Here is a 21,574-nt window from a genome sequence, read left to right as displayed (position 1 = left end):
TTACCTGCTACTTACTGGATGGCTCTTGTACTTTTCACATGCTGCCTAGTTCCTGGTTGTATTTTGACACAGTGCAGTAATATAAAGAGATGGTGCCTAGAAAGATCACAGCTAGGTGAAAATAATAATTAAATTCAGGTACTTGAAATAAATATTTTCACTCTTTTTTTTGACACATAGTCTCGCTCTGTCGCCCAGGCTGGAGTGCAGTGGCGAAATCTCGGCTCACTGCAAGCTCCACCTCCGGAGTTCACGCCATTCTCCTGCCTCAGCCTCCCGAGTAGCTGGGACTACAGGCGCCCGCCACCACGCCCGACTAATTTATTGTATTTTGAGTAGAGACGGGATTTCACTGTGTTAGCCAGGATGGTCTCGATCTCCTGACCTCGTGATCCGCCCGCCTCGGCCTCCGAAAGCACTGGGATTACAGGCGTGAGCCACCGCGCCGAGCCTTCACTTGATCTTAATAGAGTAAAAGCATTAACTGCATTTTAAGCAAATAAGCAAAAATAAGCATTAAAGCAACAGTCCCCTTAAATAATTCTTAAACCGCACAGACTTTTAAGATACATTTTTTACATTCTGAATTACATACCTGTTGAAAAACTACAATATCATCTTGGAAACAGAAATAGGCTTCTGCTATCACTGGACTTGAAGGGACATTTTAATCCGTAGATGAACAATAAATTCCTCTACTTACTGGTGACATTTGATTCACTTAAGAGATATTTTAATGAGAAAAAATGAAGGAAAAGTACTGGTTTTTAGAATGCACATGTAACTCATTGAAAGGTTATCGTTTTGCCTGGTGACAAACAGCTATTTGATTGTGAATCTACTTAGCAGCTACAAAACGAAAATAAATTTCCTGCTGAAACAAAGATAAAGTTTGAGGTTAACGTCATTAGATATTCAAACAGGATTAGACATGATCCTGAAGAAAGACATGCAATGGCTCTGTGCCTCCAGGTATTTATTGATAAAATAGAATAATGTTACTTACTTTCCAGGTAACATTATGGTAATAGGTAATAATGATACCTATTTTCTAGGATGCATATGAGAATTAAACACATTCATATATATAAAACTCTTGTAACAGGACCTGCCAGAAAGTGAACTGGTAAATCTTAACTGATTGTTGTGGCGGCTTTGGTGATAGTGGTAGCTGATGTTGTTAGATACCACAAACCCTTTCATGGCTGAAAATACAACTCCTAGGTTAGCTAGCCTACTATGTATATTTTCTAGTTAAGGAACTTTACAGAGAAAGCCTGTTGTGTACATCTAACTGCAATGTAAATATCAGCATGAAAAAGGAAGTCCCATTCTGCTGAGTACCTTTGATCCTGCTGATCTCAGCACTATTTAATTCCCTTAAATATGAGAGCAATCAACTACTGTCTACCTTCTTAGCTGTTGCCTTTGTTATGACAATTAAATTGTGTAGCTCCATCCATTCAATGTAAGAATAAGAAGTGTTATTTATAATATTAATAAAAACAGTGAATATTTACTTGAGCACTTACTCCATGCTAGGACCCATTATTAGCACTTTAACTAAAATATAATTTATTATTTACAGTAACCCTAATGTGGTAGATATCATTGTCCTTTAGGAATAAAACACTGTGACTTGGCAAGGTTGAGGAACTTGCACAAGGTTACAGGTTTGCAAATGGGTGAGCTGGAATTCTCTCTGAAATCTGATTTGAGAATCAAATTCTTAGGCCTCACTCCTTATTATCTGCAAATATGAAAGAGAAAACCAAGATAGATTAAAATATGAGCCATTCATGTTCTCTCAGGGAGAGTCATAACAAAGTCTAAATATCTAAATAACACCAACTTTGGTGCTTATTTCACCATCCTGCATATTACCATAGTTAAGGAATGAAGAGTCTTCACCATGCATGTTAATGAAGTTAAGACCCTCATTGTAATTTCCAAACTGAAGCATATATTTATATTAAAAAGTCATTATCTGAGTGGCAAATATTTTCACACTGAATTTCACATACTCCCACTCTGTTGAAAGAGCCTTATTTATCAGTTACCAGTGCTTCAACACCATCTATACAAAACTTAGACAGATATAATCCTTGAGGCATGTCTGTGTACCTGAAGATGCAGTGAACATTCTCTTTACTAATGGATTCATGTTTCAGTATACCTGAAAGTAGAGAACAATATCCTGGCATCAAAAATCGCAACTGGAGAAAGCCAGAAAGGGGGCAGGAACCATAGAGCATCTTTTATGTCTGTCCCAAATCACACAAATTAAGGGTAAAAAAGCTCAAGAATTTATAGATATGGCATGCCTTTCCTTTATAGATGTCAGTTTCCAAAATTAAGAAACTGAGACAGAGAGAGGTTAGGGACTTGGCTTAGTAATAGCTTTGAGATTGAACCAAGTTAATATGCAGACAATTAAGCTCCTATTGTTTAAGTTATTTTTTTTTTTCTCTGCATTGCTGTCATGTTTTCAGGATTATCTTTAAGATCAATGATAATACTCAGTGATTGTCTTCTTCAAAGGTGAGCTCTAGGAATGTGAAGACACAAACATATTACTCCCTATTCTTGCATATTAACATGGAAGGGAAACTTTAAAAATTCTAACAAATGTTTGAGGAAATGGAAAATAAGCCCATGCAGCAGGGAAGTAAAATTCAACATTTTGAATCACTCTTCAAAAAAAAAAAAAAAATCAGTGTCCCCAAAGAAAACTTGGTTCTATTAAACAGATGCAAATGAGTGTGCACAAATATCATCAATTGTTATGATGATACAGTATATAGAAATGTGTTCAAAAGTGAAACATGTAAATTGCAACTTTTGACATAAGAATAAAAGATGTATGAATAATTCTAAGGTGTTCCCATGATCGAGTGCCACATTATTTCAGAAGGAAGCAAAAATAGCTTACACATGAATTTTTAGAAGAGTTAGAATACTTACTAGCTACTCATTATTCTAATTGAACTAGATTCAGTTCATTTTAAGAGTAGGTCTAACTTTAGAAAAGTAGGGTAATTATAAAATCTGGATCAGATGAAATAGTAGTATAAATCTGAGAGCCATAGGCCTACCAATGCAAAATTGCTTTTCCATTTTCTGGAGCAGCCTTTCAAAGTGTACAAAATGGGAAGAAAAAAAATACACACTGTGCTTCTCCTCAAGACAGTTCTTGTAGGAAAGACATAGTTATTGTATCTGGAGATAGTTCTTTCCTACAAGAACTATCTTGAGGAGAAGCACAGTGTATATTTTTGTGTATAAACCTCTGGAGAGTTTTAACTCAGGCATTCTTCATTCTAAAAGGAATTTATACCCCACAAAATGTGTTTCAAGATGAAATTTCCCAATGCATGGGCCAGCTTGTCAATTATGCACTGGATATGTACATAAATTTATGCTTTTTCCTCGAGAAATAGGGCAAAATAGTAACTAGTTTATGAGATTGGTCCGCAATATCATATTCTGCTGTATTTTAATTGTAGGTCTAAATATTATTATTTACAAAAGCCTATAATCTAGGAAATGGGTTTGAAAAGGTGAAGGAAGAATTTTATTCAACTATAAACAAATATTTATTGAGCATCTACTCTGTGCCAGCTACTAATCTTGGTGCTGCGCTGTGGTGAGCAAGGTTCTTGCCAGTATAAAGCATATAAAGTGTTGATGCTGGTGGAGATACTTTTTTTATGAGAGATGCATGGCTAACCTTAAGAAATTTTACCCAGGGAATTATCCCTACTTCTATTTTTTTTTTACATCTTCCTGAACCTTTTCATCACCAAGACACCTGATTCAGTTATAAGATTAAGTCTCATTGAAATCCTTGCCCAGACTTAGACTGCCCCTCATTCTTCAACTTTATGGTGGCTGATGTCAGATTCAAGAGACAATATACCAGGGATAAAACCCACTTGTTCATGTCAGAAACACTCAATTCTATTACAGTGGTTCTATTATAGGTATGAGTGTTAGCATTGATCAACAGAAGCATCATTTGGGTCTGAAAATACTTATTCTTGATCAATATCTGTATCAAAAGAATGCCCACATACTAGAATATAAATCAATAGGAAAAAGGAAAAATAATATAGGTTTGAGTTGCATGAAAGTCACAGTGAGAAGCGATAAAACTTGGAAAATCATCCTTGAAAAGCATTTTCCCTGCCTCTAAAGATCGCCAAAGAAAGGCATTCCTAAATAAATGTTTCTAAGATTTAATAGATCTTTCTCTTTTCAAAAAAAATATTCTTAAGAATTAATGTAATTCCTTTTTGTTATTGCTCAAGTTCATTCTCTCTTCTTTTGTTGTCAATAGATGCTTGTTAAACCATTGTACATATTTGTTCAAAGAATAAGAGATATCATGTTCTTTATTATAATCCTTCTTCAAGATAAAGGTAAACTGAAACACCAGGCCCAGCATTGGAAAGATGTGACTTATTCAGTTGGCACAAATAATGTATGAAAACCCATTATATGTGTGGGCTTAATTTCTATACGTTTTCTTATCATGGATAAATTTAGAACTAAAATCTATGTCTATTAGATGATGATAAAGCGATGATTTTTATTATCATGTATTTTATGTAGTTAATATTTATTTAAATCTTACAGTGTGCTTGGCATTGGAATGAATGCCTTTATGTAGATTTTCCCACTTATATGTATTTTCTTATTTAATTATTATATTAATAATAATTATGTGAAGTATTATTTTCCTTTAAGGGAGTGAAACAGGCTTACAGAGATTTCTCAGTTCAGTAAATCTGGAGCCAGAATTTGAACTCAGGAAGTCCAATACGAGAGCATGAACTCTTAATTACTCTGAAAAATAAAGTATCCATTAACAAATCCTATCAGGAAACTCATCAGTCATCTGCTGGTTCAGTTGGCCATGGGTTTGGAATAACTGCTGTGTTGACTTGGTTGACTTCATAGCACCAATTAGATACAGGCTGTCTTATTTTTAACACCCTTGCCATTCCTAAAAATGAAAAACAAAACATGCATGTGTGTGTATACGTATACATAATATATGTGTGTATATATGTACATTTTTACATGTGAATGAATAAATCTAGATTCTAGTAACTTTGGGAGCTTTGAAATCTATAGAGTCCCTTCTTAAAAGAACCTAGATAGTTATGTGGACCTAGATAACTAATTCACCCTTAAGTCAATATGGTCTATGTATTTTAGAAATATGATTATCCACTGTATGCCTTTTGTAGAGAAAAGGTGTCCTTCTCTCTTTATCTTTATGTCAAAATATCTTTGAATTTATTAACGTGATGGGATAGCAAAAGTATGATATCATTAACCCTGTCAGTGAATGTATCCAATGTGTTAATTGGAATCCAAAAAGCCTTAGGACCATCAACAAGCACTCAGAAGTGCCCGGCCTCTTTCACTGAAGTGCCTTGGAAAATGAGAGTGCAAGACAACCCTTGCTCAACATTTGTGTAAATTAAAAGTGAAATGGATCACCAGTAACACAGGTTGAATAGATTGAGGGGAAGCACCATATTCTACATGTGGCAGTGTCACGTTACTTAACAGTATTCAAAGGTACTGATGCAGGTCTGGGACTTTCTGTTATATATATATATATGCATACACACACACACACACACACACACACATATATATATATATGTATATATATATATATATATTTATTTATTTTTTGCTGAGAAATATCAGGCTGTTCTGTGCTTTAACTTATTGTGACTATCTTGCAAAGTTAATATCCACAGCAGATATATAGATAATAGAGGAGATCCAATATTTTAGGGGACTGGTATACAATGGTATCCAATTTCAAATGCTTTAATGATGGGAAAACTGAATAACGTCAATGCTTATATTTAATTTTAAAAACATCATAGAGAACTATGAAAAAAATAGCTTTTATAAGTTCAAGTCTTAGCATGTTAATGTAGACATGAAATTAAAGATATATGCAGATTTTTTAATTATTTGAGTTAAATACAAGCAGTTTGTGTGTATATGCACATGCATGTGTGCGTCTGCACACACATTATTTGAATTAAATTGTTATGGTTATTGTTCTATGAATTGACACTTGAATTTTATTTGCCTGAAAAATGTTGCCTTTATACAACAAAATTAACTAAATGCTGTGTGCCTTTTTATGCTGTCCTTGCAAGTTACATGAGCTGATGACAAGTTTCAGATATTAAAATATGGACGCTGGTTTCTCACTGCTGTCCTCTGCCTCTGCCCACAGGTTGTGTATAAAAATAATGATGTGAGGCTGGAATTATCTCGACTTGCCAAGCAAGGAGATCCTAAGATGAAGATCCATGGAGTGGTGGCATTTAAATGTGAGAATGTTGCAACTTTAGACCCAATCACCTTTGAAACCCCAGAGTCTTTCATCTCTTTGCCTAAATGGAATGCAAAGAAAACAGGCTCCATATCATTTGATTTCCGTACAACAGAACCAAATGGCCTCATCTTATTTAGCCATGGCAAGCCAAGACATCAAAAAGATGCCAAGCACCCACAGATGATAAAGGTGGACTTCTTTGCTATTGAGATGCTAGATGGCCACCTCTACCTCCTCCTGGACATGGGGTCAGGTACTATAAAAATAAAAGCCCTGTTGAAGAAAGTGAATGATGGAGAATGGTATCATGTGGATTTCCAAAGAGATGGACGGTCAGGTAATGTTATCATTTTTCTATGCTGTTTATCTGGCAGAGCACCCCACCCACCCGTGCCATTCCTAAAAGTGAAAACCAAGACATATTAAAGATTTCCTGCATTTGTTTCTTTAGAGTAAAAGAAATTGCCTGATATTGCTTCTGTTTCACGCCATATAAAAATCAGGAAGAGCTAATTCATCATCATAGTGGGGCATCAAAGCCCAAATGCTCAAATGTCTCCTAGAATAGCTTCTTAAATGAACTTTTATTGGGTAATCAAATGCCAAATCTTGCAGAAAATTTTGTCTTGAATTTAGCAAGTGAAAAAATTCAAAGTTTTTGTATTCCCAGTTTTCTCTTATGTTACTGGATGTTTGCAGGTACTCAAAGTGGCAAATATAACATATGAAAAAAAAATTAGAATGATCCAGACACAAAATCCTTAATTTGGTACAGAACACTTTAGGATGAGTCTATGGTATTAAAAACACTTTAATCAATAGAGTAGCATTTCAAGGACAGTGGCAAAGCTCTGCTGCCCTTCCAAACTGCTTCCCTTTCTGATGAAAGGTATTTGGAATTCCACCAGCAAACATTCTGCTTCCTGTCGCTGCACTTTATTTCTCTCAGGGAGGAGGGGTAAAGGTGGCAGGTAAAGTTTCCCCAAATACATCACACTTACAGCAAAATTTGGGAGTATTTTAGGGGGCTTAGTATGTTGAATAATATGAGCTTTGAGGGGAAAGAATCATCCAGGCAACAGAAATGACATTTGTGGGAATCCTGGGAAAGAGAGGGAAGGAGGGAGGAAGAGAGAGAGAAGAGAGGGTGAAAGAGGCAGACAGAGAGGGAGAGATGAGAGGGAGAGAGAAATCTGTTTTAAGTATACAACTACATTTCTTTAATTCTCTTCACCCCAGGCTCCCATGCTCTGATTGTCCTACTCATACATAAATCAAATGATCTTATAATAGAAGATAACTAAATTTAGACCTATCTACTCTCCTTCTTTACTTCACCCACCCCCAGCCAACTCTAAAAGAAGCTGAATGTTTCTTTTATCTGTATATAATCTGTGATAACCATTGTCTTTCGGAAGGGCCCTGTTGAAGACCTGGGGCTGAACTCTCTTGCTCATACCCTCCTTGCATGGGCTCCCTCGGTGCTTGTTTACTCCCAGTTTCTCTGCAACTGAACTATTTTCTACTTTCCTCTTATCCCTGCTTTTTTGTTCTGCTGTTTATAGATCAAGAAGATTGTGCTTGCCTGTTTAGAAATATGATTTTTAGCTAACAAAATAAAGAAATAGAATATATGGAAATTGAGAAGGAGTTGGGAGTGAGTGTGGAGAGAAGGAAGGTCAGAACCCATTGCTCTGATTCCCAGATATATCAGAGACTGTGTTTCTGATTCATTCCTCTCTGGAAACTTTGTCTCCCTAAATATTCTCACTTTCCTAAAGAAGTCTACAAAGAATTAAATTACCATTTATTATTCTTCTTCTTCCTCCTCCTCCTCCTCCTCTGCCTCCTCCTCTTCTCTTTCTCCTTCTCCTCCTTCCCCTCCTCCAACTCCCCCCCCCCCCCCCCTTCTCCTTCTTTCTGATTTAAGCTGACAAGAGTTCATTGATGGGAATGCAAAAATATAACAATAATGATAAGTGTTCCCCTCTGACTCCCTCCAGCCTATCTCTGCCAGAGATAGCAGTTAATTTGTTACATATGAACTTTCAAGCAGAAGAATTTTAATGTGGTGGGGGCATGGGCTAATCTAGTGCTTTGAAATACTAGCTTGTGGATGCTATAATTTGACTTAAGATAGATCTAGAATAAAATTTTGAAAATGACTTTCAAGAAGAGATATTTTAAGTCAAATTTTATAATACCTTAAAACAAAACATTCCAAGAGTAGTGGTTCACACCTGTAATCTCCACACTTAGGATCGCTTGAACCCAGGAGTTCCAGGCCGCAGTGAGCCATGATCATGCCGTTGCACTCCAGCCTGGGCAACAGAGCAAGACCTTGTCTAAAAACAGCAAAACAAGACAAAACAACCCATATCAGATTAAAAGGGTATCTTCTGAAAGTTCAGAGGAGAAAAAAAAACACCAAACATCAAATCAGTTGCTTTTCATTCACTTAGAAATGAGGTATTTTCTAACTATATTAATGTAATACATGATCAATTCAAAGTACTAGTCAATACAAAATAATGTAAAAGAAAAAAGAAAGTATTCATTATTCATTTGAAAACAATGATTTATATTTTTGGATATTTCTTTCCAGTCTTTCTTCTATGTAAATTGTATGTGTGTCTATATATGTGTGCATATGTCTCTCTCTACATGTATATGTGCATATATATGTGCATATATATATGCATATATGCATATATGCCACGCATGCGCATATACACATACTCACAGAAAACAAAATTATTTTGAATATTTTATGAGGTTTCTTATTATAAGGAGAAAATATTGATGCAATCTAATTAATTCTCAGATAAATACTGTAATCTTCAAGCAGAATAAAATCTACTTTTTCTATCTAAGCTCTTTAATTCATCCAAATTACCAAGAATTTATTAATTACTCTATTTGTACCGTCATTGGAGAAGGTCAAAAGTAGATGATATCTACTTTAATTTACAAAGCTCAATTCTGTATGGGAAGAACAGAAACACATTCTAAGGAAGTGTTATTTGCATCTAAGGAAGAAAATAAACAAAGCATGAGATTATTCTTGGAATCCAATGGAAAGATCAAATTACTATGCTTGGTACTGTTTTGATGGTAAAGTACTTTTATGTGATTAAAATTTCAGATTAGTGAATTGGAACAAACAATATAAAAACCAAAGCTCATTCACTAAGCCAAGTTCTGTCCTTTATTAAATTGGAAAAAAAAAAAAAAAAGAGAGAGAGAGCTCATCTTGTGTTAGCCTAGCTCAAGGGAGTTTAATGTAATTTTAATAGCTGCAGCTGTTAATATTTTATATATATAATATTTTAATTAAGTTCCATATTTGCACACTGCATTGGTTTGGTATGGAGTAGCCTTTTAAAAATTGAATGAATGACTATACTTGCTTTTATTTTACTTAAAGGATATTTCTGATTTGGCTGGTGAAACACTAAGATTCATAGGTCACTTAAAACTAAGAAACATGGAAATTCATGAAATAATTTATTTTACCCATTTTTATGTCAGTTATATTCAGGGGCTCTAGGAAAATTATTTTTCATATAATGTGGAGGAAGGGTACTGCTATGACAAGAGGGTAACATGGGCTCCTTTCTGACATACAGATAATGAGGCCATATCTGTTGATTTGCCTGGAATATTCCTTAGCTCAATATTTTAAAAGCCTTATTATCTCTGTTATTAAAGTAAAGGGAACCCAGGCCTAAGAGCAGTTCTTTCTGCTGTTGACCATTGGTTGGCCATACTAAAGTAAATAGAAATATAATGAGACCATTATGGTCATTAATTTGCAGCCAATATAAGTAGTGGTTATTTTGGGATAGAACTAGGGTTAAAATCATATTTGGTGGACACAAATGATTTAATTTTAATATTACCAGTTTATAAGGTTCATAATTTCCATCCCAGATAGAGAAAATTGTATTTTTTTTTAATCCACAGTTTCTAGTACATTCCTGGGTATAGCAGTTGTTCAGTATATATTTGGTATAAGAAAAACTAAAGAATAAAAACATGTAAGTAGTACAGTGCCAAACAACCCCTAATGTTCTAAAAAAAAATAGCAGCATCATTTTTTTACATTTGGAGAATAATGGCACTCTTTTAATTGTAAATGCAACTTTTTTAAGTTAAAGAATTTGTTTAAATTACATTACTTTCTGAAAACAGTTTATATGATATAGGATAAAAGGTGGTGTTCTCTTACTAATACACCACCATCCTCCAAGCCCAGATGTTTGAAATAACCCACTGAGAAAGTTAAATAATTATTAGAGAATGTGTAAACAAAAATGACAAGTTTTTATGAGAACGGGACTTCTATCCCTTCTTAGGTCATGAGGTCCCTATATCATTTTGCAGACATATAGGTAGCAGGAAAATCCATCAAGAAAGAAGGTGGTAACTCCTTTCTGAGGACTGGGATATGCAGCCACAGTAAGTGTGCTCTTGACAAGAACATAGGATGTCCATCTTTCTGGTGGCCTTCCCTTTGGTTCTTTGGTCTTTAGTTCACTGCAAAGAGTATATGAACCCCTTATTCAATGAGAGATAATGCCTTTATGTGTAATTTTCTAGAACTTTCTCATTTTTGGCAAAACTGATTTTAACAGGTTATTTCTAACATATGTTCCTTCTTCCAATCTGAGACATGGGGAAAAATCATTCTAATTTCCACAGTTTGATTAATTCTGCTTGGCTATAGCTGTTCTTTATGTGCAGTGCAACTTTCTTCTACTGCCTGCTCACTAGAGGATCAGCGACGTGGAAAGTCAAGTGGGCTGAGCCATAAATGGCACTTCCAGATCCTGCACTAAGCTAGCAAAGGAGGAACCATACCAAGTGCAGGCATGACTTAGCGAATCAGAATGGATGACTTAAATGCTGCAAAATGTAGATATCCTCTGTGGATAATTTAGCTACTAACAGGGCAAAATGCCTAAATCACTAGAGTTAATAAATATGATTGAAGAGGCCCATTACTTTGTAATTTTTGCAGGACTTACAGTTGAACTTTTTGTTTGTTTGTTTTTGTTGTTTTTAAACCAGTCTCCCTCTTTCCAGATTTCCCCATTGCCTATTTTCTGGTCCCACCCTCAACACAAAACAGCTGCCCAGGTATTTAGCTAAAGCGTGAAAGGACCTACAATTAGGATGAGGTTAATGATTGTTTTCTTGGGCACAAATTTGTTTAAATTTGTGTTAAGCTCTTTGGCTCAGTCAAGGGTACCCTCAAGTATTTTTATAGCAAACTGCCAGTCTTATTTTATTTTTATTTTTTTTTGTAAACCATCATTACACATTGAAATCAAAGAGAAAACTCATTATTCTTGTCAAAGTTGGCTTGTGTACAGCAGGGTACAGCAGATTGTATCAGCGGTTATTCAAGGGTAAGCCTACATTTAACAGCTAAGAAGCCATTGAGATTTGAATTGAAGTCATAGAGTTCCCGTTTAAGAACTAGAAATTACAGTGGGAAAGGCACAAGGCTCTCTCCAGAGCACATAATTAGAGGTTTATAGTAATCACTGTTTGATGTGAACAGCACTTTCTAGCTATCTATCACCAGCACTGATTTCTGTGTATACCATTCATGAATCACCACACTTAAACATTTCTACTTGAACAACTATTAGACAATTTCTCCGCTTAGGTCTTGTTTAAACTTGCCCTCTGACTGTTAACGTTCCTCCTATGCCTCTGCCTAGTAGCCTATTACATACATTGACGTAATTTTAAGTGCATTTATAATACTTTGTTTCATATCCATACCCATAAACCACTATTCATCAAAGGAAAGGCCAAAATACCTTACCAATAATTTACCACTTCTTTGACCATATGACCAGATGGGTCAATTTTGCTTAAAATTGTAATGTTGAGTTGTATTAAAATGTTTATATTTATTTATTCTGAAGAAGTTTATAGAAAAAAAGTCATTTATTGTTTGTCCACACTCAAAATATTTTTTATATTTGTACATTTTCCTTCAGTTTTTGTTAACATGTATATTATATATATTATATAATTGCAGTTAGAATATAAACATAAATTTTCAGGCTATCTGTTTAATATGATACCATATACTGTTTTGCTCAAGATTATCTAAGTAACAAAATTTGTTTTCTGGGAATTATGGAATCATAAGCAAAGATTCAGAGCAGAGCTTTTCAGAAGTACCTGAGCTAGGTCCCCAGGCTTGTAGAACTTAAATGTATTAACATATCTAAAGAAAAGAAACTCACAGGGGCAAATATTAGCGGTGATCATCTGAACACTGCTTAGCGAATTTGACAGCTTCATCCCCGCTGTAAAGATGGAGGCAGGTCATTTCATTGAGATAAGGGTGTCAAGCCTTCCCAGGCCAATATTACTATACATTTCCTTATCTCATGCATTCTTCTTGTTCAGAATCCATGTTCCCCATACACTCTTTTGATTAACATTTAGTTACCATTGTAAGTCTGTTTAAGAGTGGAGGGAGAAAATAGACCAGTTATATATACAGTCAGCCCAGCCTCCTGTTTTTTGTGGGCTTTGCATCTGTGGATTCAATCAACTATGGATTGAAAATAATTGGAAAAAAAATTGGGTCTGCACTGAATATATACAGACATTTTTTCTTGTCATTGTTTCTTAAACAATGCAGTATAATAACTATGTAGCATTTACATTGTATTAGATATAAGTAATCCAGAGATGATTTAAAGTACATGGGAGGATGTGCATAGGTTATATGCAAATACTAAGCCATCAGGAACTCGAGTATCCACAGATTTTGGTGTCTCCAGGAGATCCTGGAACCAGTTTCCACAGATACCGAGGGATGAGTGCATATGAGTATTCACATTCCTGTAACAAGTAAATTTCTCATAAATGAATAAGTAATATTTGATTATAAAATTGACATCCATATTGGCAGAGCTACATGGGAAGTATTTCATGTCCTGTGATAGGTACTTCCTCAGAGGAAATTAATAACTTGGCATTCTTATTTTATACATTGGTATTATGAACTTAGTAAATATCAGTCAAACCTGGGAAATGAAACCGCCCTCTGAAAATCTACCAAATCTCCTCATTGGGCTTGCCTAGCTAAGGGGCAGACTCTGGACAATGGCATCAGTTGCACCCTAAGGAGATAGGCAGTTAACTGACCACACTCAGACCTAGTGACCCTTAGTGTGGAATGCTGAATGAAAATCTGTGGAACTTCTGCAAAATAATATTTCAATTGCTGCAGAATGTTACTTGATTGATATTTACAACCTTCCAACATTGTATATGATCATGTTTAAAATGTATATGTGTCTATACATTGCTATGAATGTGTATGTGTGTTTATATATGTACATTTGTGTAATGAATGATGTGTTTAATATATACATACATGCTTTTGGTGAATATATTCAGGCTGTTCAAAAACTACCTAAGCAAACAGTTTCCCCTTACCGCACACTTCCCTCATCAATTTACTCTGTTCTCCATAGATAACCACTAAAATAATTTGGCGTTGAAAAATCCCCAGGTCTTTTTCTAGGCATCAATATATCTATAAATATGTTCACACACATACAATAATTATACAGCCTCTTTTCCATAGCCAAGATTATAGTTTACCAATTACTATGTGACAAAAACTTACAGAGAGCTTTTTCTGTGCCATTCTTTGTAGTGACACCATACATACCTTAGTTTGAATATACTAATATTTAGGTGTTTCTCTATTGAAGAACATTTAAATTTTTACTTTTTTAAGCCTTCATTGTTTTAAACTAGTTTATAGATAATGCCTTCATACATGAAATATTTGTGTATATTGATCAGAATATCTCTAGGATTCAATGTGATAATTGAGATTGCTGGATTAATTGTATTTTTAATTTTGAAAGATAATGACAGGTTAGTTTACTAACTGCTGTTTCCATTTATGTTCTTATCTACAGTAATTGACGTGCCCTTTCCCCCTTATTCTTGCCAATACCACTTTATTAAACTTTTAAATTTTTGTCAAAAGATTTCTGTTTTCATATATTAATTTAATTCCTGAAGTTCCCAGCTCACAGATGAATCAAGTAAGCAGAAAACAAATGGTAATAAGCAGAGAGCAGAATATTAAGATGGTATATTTTTGTTTTCAAATACAGTTAATTTTATTTCTTTAAAAACCTCATAGGTGGGAACTGAACAATGAGATCACTTGGACTCGGGAAGGGGAACATCACACACCGGGGCCTATCATGGGGAGGGGGGAGGGGGGAGGGATTGCATTGGGAGTTATACCTGATGTAAATGACGAGTTGATGGGTGCAGCACACCAACAAGGCACAAGTATACATATGTAACAAACCTGCACGTTATGCACATGTACCCTACAACTTACAGTATAATAATAATAAATAAATTAAAAAAAATAAAAAAAAAAAAAAAAAAAACCTCATAGATGACATTGGTCTTAAAAAAGACAGAATTTAAAAAAAAAAAAAATCTCATAATTCCACTGTCACCAAATACCCATTGTCGATGTGTTGGTTCTTTTTTAAAACTATTTTCTGAGAATTATATATTTTACATTTTACATTATACCCTACTGTCAATGTTGTATTCTGTTTTTATTACTTATGGTGTGCCTTTTTCATCAAGTTTGAATTTGTTATTAGACTAGGAATTTGGCACGTAAATTTGTAACTTTGTGAAATCTGATTCGTTTGTATAGGGACAGGTGGAGCAGAATTATGTATAGGTAAAATTGACGTTAATTTAAACAATTCACTTAAGCAGTAATTTAAAATTTGTTTATTCAAAAAGAAATCTTAGTAATCCATCTAGTGAATTTCCTTATTTTTCATAAGAGCCACATTGAAGCCTAATGAATCTATCCTTTGGCTAAGCTTGCTAGCTAGTTATGTGAAGAGCTAGAACATCAGATTTTCTCACCAGGAAAAAGGGCTCCCTATTACAGCGCACTATTTTTTACTCCTCATTTCCTAGTAATTTAAACTTTTGAAGTAATTTAACTCTTGATATCAACTTAACTTATTTTAAATCTCACCTTCACTGTGTTTCTTCTCACCCTGTAAACTAACGTTATGGAAGTAGAATAGACAATAAAAATTGGATAGAAAAGTTAATGGAAACTAATAGGTAACGAAAAACTACCTCACTATATAAATTTAATTTCCACTTTTATAACTAAGAGGTGTTTTAAACAGTTTTTTTTTTAACTTTTGCATATGATTTTACATGAAAGATAAATTTATTACTTGTTTATGAATATTCTTAAATAAATATTACCTTGTCTGCTTATTAACTTCATTTTACCTCTTGCATATGTCATGAAAAAACAGCTTTAAATATAAGAATGTAATGTAATGCAGTTTCTACATTAAAATTATAAAAGTTGTATGTCCACAAATAATTTAGTTTTTAGTTGTGATCTCATTTGTTTAAAAGGTAAAATAGCATAGCAGGGTGCTTTGGATTCTTAAATAGTGAAGCATGAAAACTTGATCTAGATAATTTATCAAATATGACTACTGTTCCCCAATTTTGGCAGCCTTAATGTAACAATATTTACATAAAACTTTTAGTTAATTTACCAGAAACTTCAAACATAAATATAGTAGAAGGGGTAGAATGTATGAAAGAATCCAACTATTTAAAAAAGAACATGTCAATATTTGTGGTTCCTGGAAAAAGATAGAGGGATGACCCATTAATATATTCAGATTTTTGTTTTCTCTTAAAAATGTATTTACAACATTTATTTACCTTGGCCTTTGGAAAATTCTCCTTTTCCATTGATATATAGAGTTTGGCAGCTACTCAATTTTCTTCAATTATCAATGAACCAGGTTTAAATATTAATTTGATGTGTTCTTTGTAACCACTGATTTTATAACTCAATTATAAAAAAATAAGCACACGGGAACCTTAATATTTAAATTTCACTATGCTTATATGTATGAGTTAAATCGGTTTAAACTAATTCAGATTCTGTGATGACTCTTTTGCTAGGTGAGTATGTCCTTTGATTCATATCCATAGTAAAAATCATTAAGGAGATCTGGGATTCAAATCCCTTTTTGGAAATGTACCTATTTCAGGACACATGTTTAAGCTAAAATATAAATTTCTATTTGCGTTTGTCTCAGTCATGAAATTTAATTATTAATTCAAACCATGTTTACTCCATGAATTTTCAAAATATAAAAATAATTGTTTCCATCCCACTTGAATTAAATTCTTTACTTTCTGATTATTTGCCATCTCTTTTACAAAGATTTTCTAAAATACAAGTTCATATAGATTAGCAAAGCATATAGATAAAATAGTACTTGATTTTCAGCCCTATTTTCTTCATCCTATGGTGTCTATTTGCATAATATTCCAGTGACTGATATCTGATCCATCCATTTGCCTGATGTGTCTCCTTAACTTTGAATCCAGAGCTCAATTTAAGTTCTAGTCTTTCTTGGATTATGTTTGAGTTAAAGGCAGTATTAAATTCCCTTTTCTTTCTGTCGCATGTTTTGTTGCTTGTTCTGTCTCTCTCTCTGTCTCTTTCTTTCTGGTGGAGTTTTGCTCTTGCTGCCCAGGCTGGAGTGCAGTGGTGCGATCTCAGCTCACTGCAGCCTCTGCCTCCTGGGTTCAAGCGATTCTCCTGCCTCAGTCTCCCGAGTAGCTGAGATTACAGGCATGCACCACCGTGCCCGTCTAATTTTGTATTTTTAGTAGAGATGGAGTTTCTCCATGTTGGTCAGGCTGGTCTCAAACTCCCAACCTCAGGTGATCCACCCACCTCAGTCTCCCGAAGTGCTGGGATTACAGACATGAGTCACCATGCCTGGCTTGCTTGTTCTTTCTATGAGAACTCTAAAATTGTCTCTCAAAGGGACAATAAGGAACTATGGGAAAAACTTACTTTTTATGATAGTAACCCTTAAATCTTAAATCTGTTTTTGTTTTTTATTTAGTTATTTTTTTGTACCGTGGGTTACAACATTTTAGCTGGTGTGAAAATCCATTGATGGTCCAGCATTTGTTTTAATAAAACGACATAATGAGACATAAAATATCAAAGTGCTTCAGAGGCCATAGAGTTAATTTTTTTTTTCTTTTAAACATTTGTTTCAGAGTGTGTGTGTGTGTGTGTGTGTGTAAGTGTGCACTGGGATATTTGAAAATTGTGTTCTTTATGACTGTGTTCAGAAAACTGTAGTCTAATGATAAAGTTACTGTAAAAATTTTACCCTGTCTATATCATCAAGCACATTAATAAAATAACTTATTTGAACTTTCTTACAATACTTTGCTCAAAGCAAGCACTAACACACCATAAATAAAAATCAAGAGACACAATTTCTACATTCTTACTGTCAGACAAACTGTCAAGAATGATTGTCTGAACCACCTGGCAGCAGTTCTACCCCTGAGAGTGAGTGCAGACACAGTGCACCAAGGTATGGAAACTACATGGAATAGGGGGAGAAAGTGAGCTGTGGAAGCCAATGAATTTCCTTGTCTCAGGAGTCCTCCAGGAGTTCTCTTAGTGTCAGAATTACAATACCCTGAGTAAGGACAGTACAGCCTTTCCAAGGGCTTTTTTCCCCTTCTGAGCTGAATAAAAAAAGCATATGGGAATACATATATGTTATATATATGTGTGTGTGTGTGTGTGTATATATGTATATTGGAATATATATGTGTATATATATATATGTATATGTATATGTATATTGGAATATATCACCACACTTGGAATAATTAGTCATTGGTCCTTTGCTAAGTTCTGTGTCATTTCATCAAATCCTCAAAAATTCTACTGCTTTTAGGAAGCCTTATTGAACTAATTGGAAAATAGAGTAGCATCCATCTCCCTTTTATTTAAGAGCATGTCACATTGGCTGGGTGCGGTGGCTCACGCCTGTAATCCCAACACTTTGGGAGGCCAAGGTGGGTGGATCACTTGAGGCTATGAATTCAATATGAGCCTGGCCAACATTGCGAAACTCCATTTGTACTAAAAATACAAAAATTAGTTGGCCGTGATGGCGTAAACCTGTAATCCCAGCTACTTGAGAGGCTGAGGTACGAGAATTGTTTAAAGCAGGAGGCAAAGTTTGTAGTGAACCAAGATCCTGCCACTGCACTCCAGCTTGTGTGACAGAGTAAGACTCTGTCTCAGAAAAAAAAAAAAAAAAAAAATACATGACACTTTGTTCATTGCATGTAACTCTTTGCTTTCCGTGATAATATTTTCTTTTTTTAAAATGCCCACCTTTCCTTTTGTCATTAAAAGACACTCTTTCTCATCATATTCTAACTTTCATTAGCTACTGCAGAGGATAGGGACCATCTGTTTATTCACTTCGCAGGTATTTTGAATAGTGCTGTATACAAAATGATGCTTTAAAAATGCATGTAATGATCATTCCTTTTGAAATAGAAAAGAGTCACCATTCCCTCTCAATATTATAAATTGTATTTCCCCAAAATGCCATGCTTTATATTTTTCTAAATAGGATTTGATGGTTCCCATATGTTCCTAAATGAGAGTTTTCTTCTAGACACTTGTACAAATGTGACCAGTAAAAATGAATACTTTGTCCTTTTCCCTTTTAGCTGCTTCCCTAGGAAATCTCTATTTTGCTCCCCTCATTGGAAGGCCAAAATAGCAATGCCTTTGAGTGTTTCTCCCCTAGGAGCTTTTCCCTTTTCTTTCTCTGAAAATCTAGAGAGCCAAATATCCTCTTAATGACTCGGCCACCTGAGCAGTCTTTGTCAGTGGCTTCCATGCCCTTCTCCCTCACAAAGACAGATCCCATTATACTGCACAGATTGAAGGGGGCCCTTCTGCTGGGATTTGGAATACTCCTGGGCACAACATCGGGGCCCGCAGCCTTACATCCTTAGTTAGATATGTGTTTTCACTTGGGGCGGGCCTTTGGTATTCTGTGTAGCAACTAAAATGCATATCCCTACACACACCCTACTCACCCCCTACTTCCTCTTTTGTCCTTACTTCTGTATCACCCCTCCCATCTCCAGATCTCTCTTGTGTCTCTTCCCTAAATACCTGAGGTTCTATGCCCATGCCCCAGCATACTATCACACCTTTTTTCATCCTCTCTCTCTCTCATCAGACTCTTGCTATCCTGCCTTATAATCTGCAGCTGAAAAATAAATCTGGGATAATGTCGTTGTGGGGCCTTGTAGTGTTCTGTCCAGGTATCATAGTTGCATATGTACAAAGGTCTTTCTGAAGATAGAATATCAGTGGAATTTTTGGTAATCTGCAGTATGCATGCACGTTTTGATCAGGAATGTGCTTTCTATCTTTCTTTTTGTTCATGGGTTCCACTAATATTTTTCTGTGACCCTCAAATGATCCCATGTAGATGAATACCTGGTTATTCCATACTTAGGACTTAGAGCCCTTTGTATTTATAAACCAACAGATTTTTTCTCCTTAACATTTGGAGTGAGAAAAAGAAATCCTTGTTAATTTAAATAAATCACTAGGTTGGTTTAAAAATAAGGAAGCAACTGATTTTACTTGATTATTTCACTGAAATACAACAACAAACATTTATACAGTACTTATTATAAACCATGTACATTGCTAGTATTATTTTATTTAACAATAAGAGCAACCCTATGAGGTAGATAATATTATTATGCCCATATTATGAATAAGGGAAACAAAACTCTGTAAGTTAATCAATAGGTTCATACAGCGAGGTGTGATGAAGTCAGATTTTGACACAGGTAATCTGTGAAACTACTGCGCTCAATCAGAGTACTCAAGTCAGTTAAAATAGGAACATAAAATCTTTCCTTGGTTTGCAGTTGGATATTAGCTTTGAAAGCAAGCACTAACCAAGAGGAATCTGACTTTCTTCTAGAGGCTGATATAGAATGATAGTTTCTTTATTTTTAATGTATGTATACATGCATTGGCTGAACTGTTAGAGGCTCTCAAACACTATTTATTGGCTGTACACTTTGGTTTTCATTCTCAAGTTCAAATGGAACCATTTAGTCTCTTTTATTTCTAAAGTTTCTTCATACCATGGGTTTCTTAATTTCTCTAGGAAATACCAGAAAGTGAGGATAGAAATAATAATAATAATATTTCTCTGCCTCCAAAGAGTTAACCATTAAGCAGATGAAAGACAGAAAGATAATTATAACACATTGGTGCTTTTTAAAGACTTGTGCATTGTCCTCTCTTTGCGATAGGTACCATTTCTGTCAACACATTGCGTACTCCCTACACTGCTCCTGGTGAGAGTGAGATTCTGGACCTGGATGATGAGTTGTACCTGGGGGGCCTGCCAGAAAATAAAGCTGGCCTTGTCTTCCCCACCGAGGTGTGGACTGCTCTGCTCAACTATGGCTACGTGGGCTGCATCAGGGATTTGTTCATCGATGGCCAAAGCAAAGATATCCGGCAAATGGCTGAAGTTCAAAGTACTGCTGGAGTGAAGCCCTCCTGCTCAAGGGAAACAGCAAAACCGTGCCTTAGCAACCCTTGCAAAAACAATGGCATGTGCAGGGATGGGTGGAACAGATATGTCTGTGATTGTTCCGGAACAGGCTATCTTGGCAGGTCATGTGAGAGAGGTAGGATTCTAAAACCCCAACAGCCAACTCCCTGAGATGAAAATTGTATTAAATGTTGACCTCAAACCTGTACTGACCATTGAAACATAATGCATACTCTACTGAAGTAAACTCTGTTTGAAAGCTGAGCAGCCATACCTGACATGGATTACTAATGAGCTCTTAATGTTTTTCAAAGAGCTTGATTCTGAAAGGACACAGCTCTTAAGTATATTGCAGGAATAGAAACTTGAATCTTTAGTATCCTCTAGAGTATGAGCCTAAGATGTATTATAGACAATAACTGCTGTCTTTTTTGCCCAGTTTTTAACTTCAGAACATTAGACAGTAAAAGAGGCGTGAATTAGACATACCTATGGCTTCTAGTGCTAATACCCATGGTAAGAAATAGCATTTGAGGCAAGGTAAGCTATTAGTTGCAACTTCCCTGACCCAACTGGGTGAGACTTAAGTTAGCCTGTTCATTTCACTTCAGTCAACTTACAAAAGAGGCAATATCCTCTCTGAAAAGTAAGCTGACTTTCAATCACCTAAGGTACACCAATG

General features: G+C 35.1%; 1 protein-coding gene across 28 annotated transcripts in view; it reads left to right on the top strand.

Annotated features, from left to right (window-relative positions):
- NRXN1 (neurexin 1) overlaps positions 1-21,574 on the top strand; it is a 1,145,126-nt gene that overhangs the window by 480,083 nt on the left and 643,469 nt on the right. For all 28 annotated transcript variants that reach the window (XM_031655576.1, XM_031655575.1, XM_031655556.1 and 25 more), the window contains 2 exons: positions 6,275-6,713; positions 20,645-21,028. In XM_031655576.1, the coding sequence (XP_031511436.1) occupies positions 6,275-6,713; positions 20,645-21,028 (823 nt within the window). The remainder of the gene's footprint in view (positions 1-6,274; positions 6,714-20,644; positions 21,029-21,574) is intronic.

The sequence above is a fragment of the Papio anubis genome, chromosome 14, assembly GCF_008728515.1.
Source record: "Papio anubis isolate 15944 chromosome 14, Panubis1.0, whole genome shotgun sequence".
Taxonomy (NCBI): Eukaryota; Metazoa; Chordata; class Mammalia; order Primates; family Cercopithecidae; genus Papio; species Papio anubis.
Note: the sequence above shows the minus strand (reverse complement) of the source record. Positions and strands in the feature narration are given on the sequence as shown.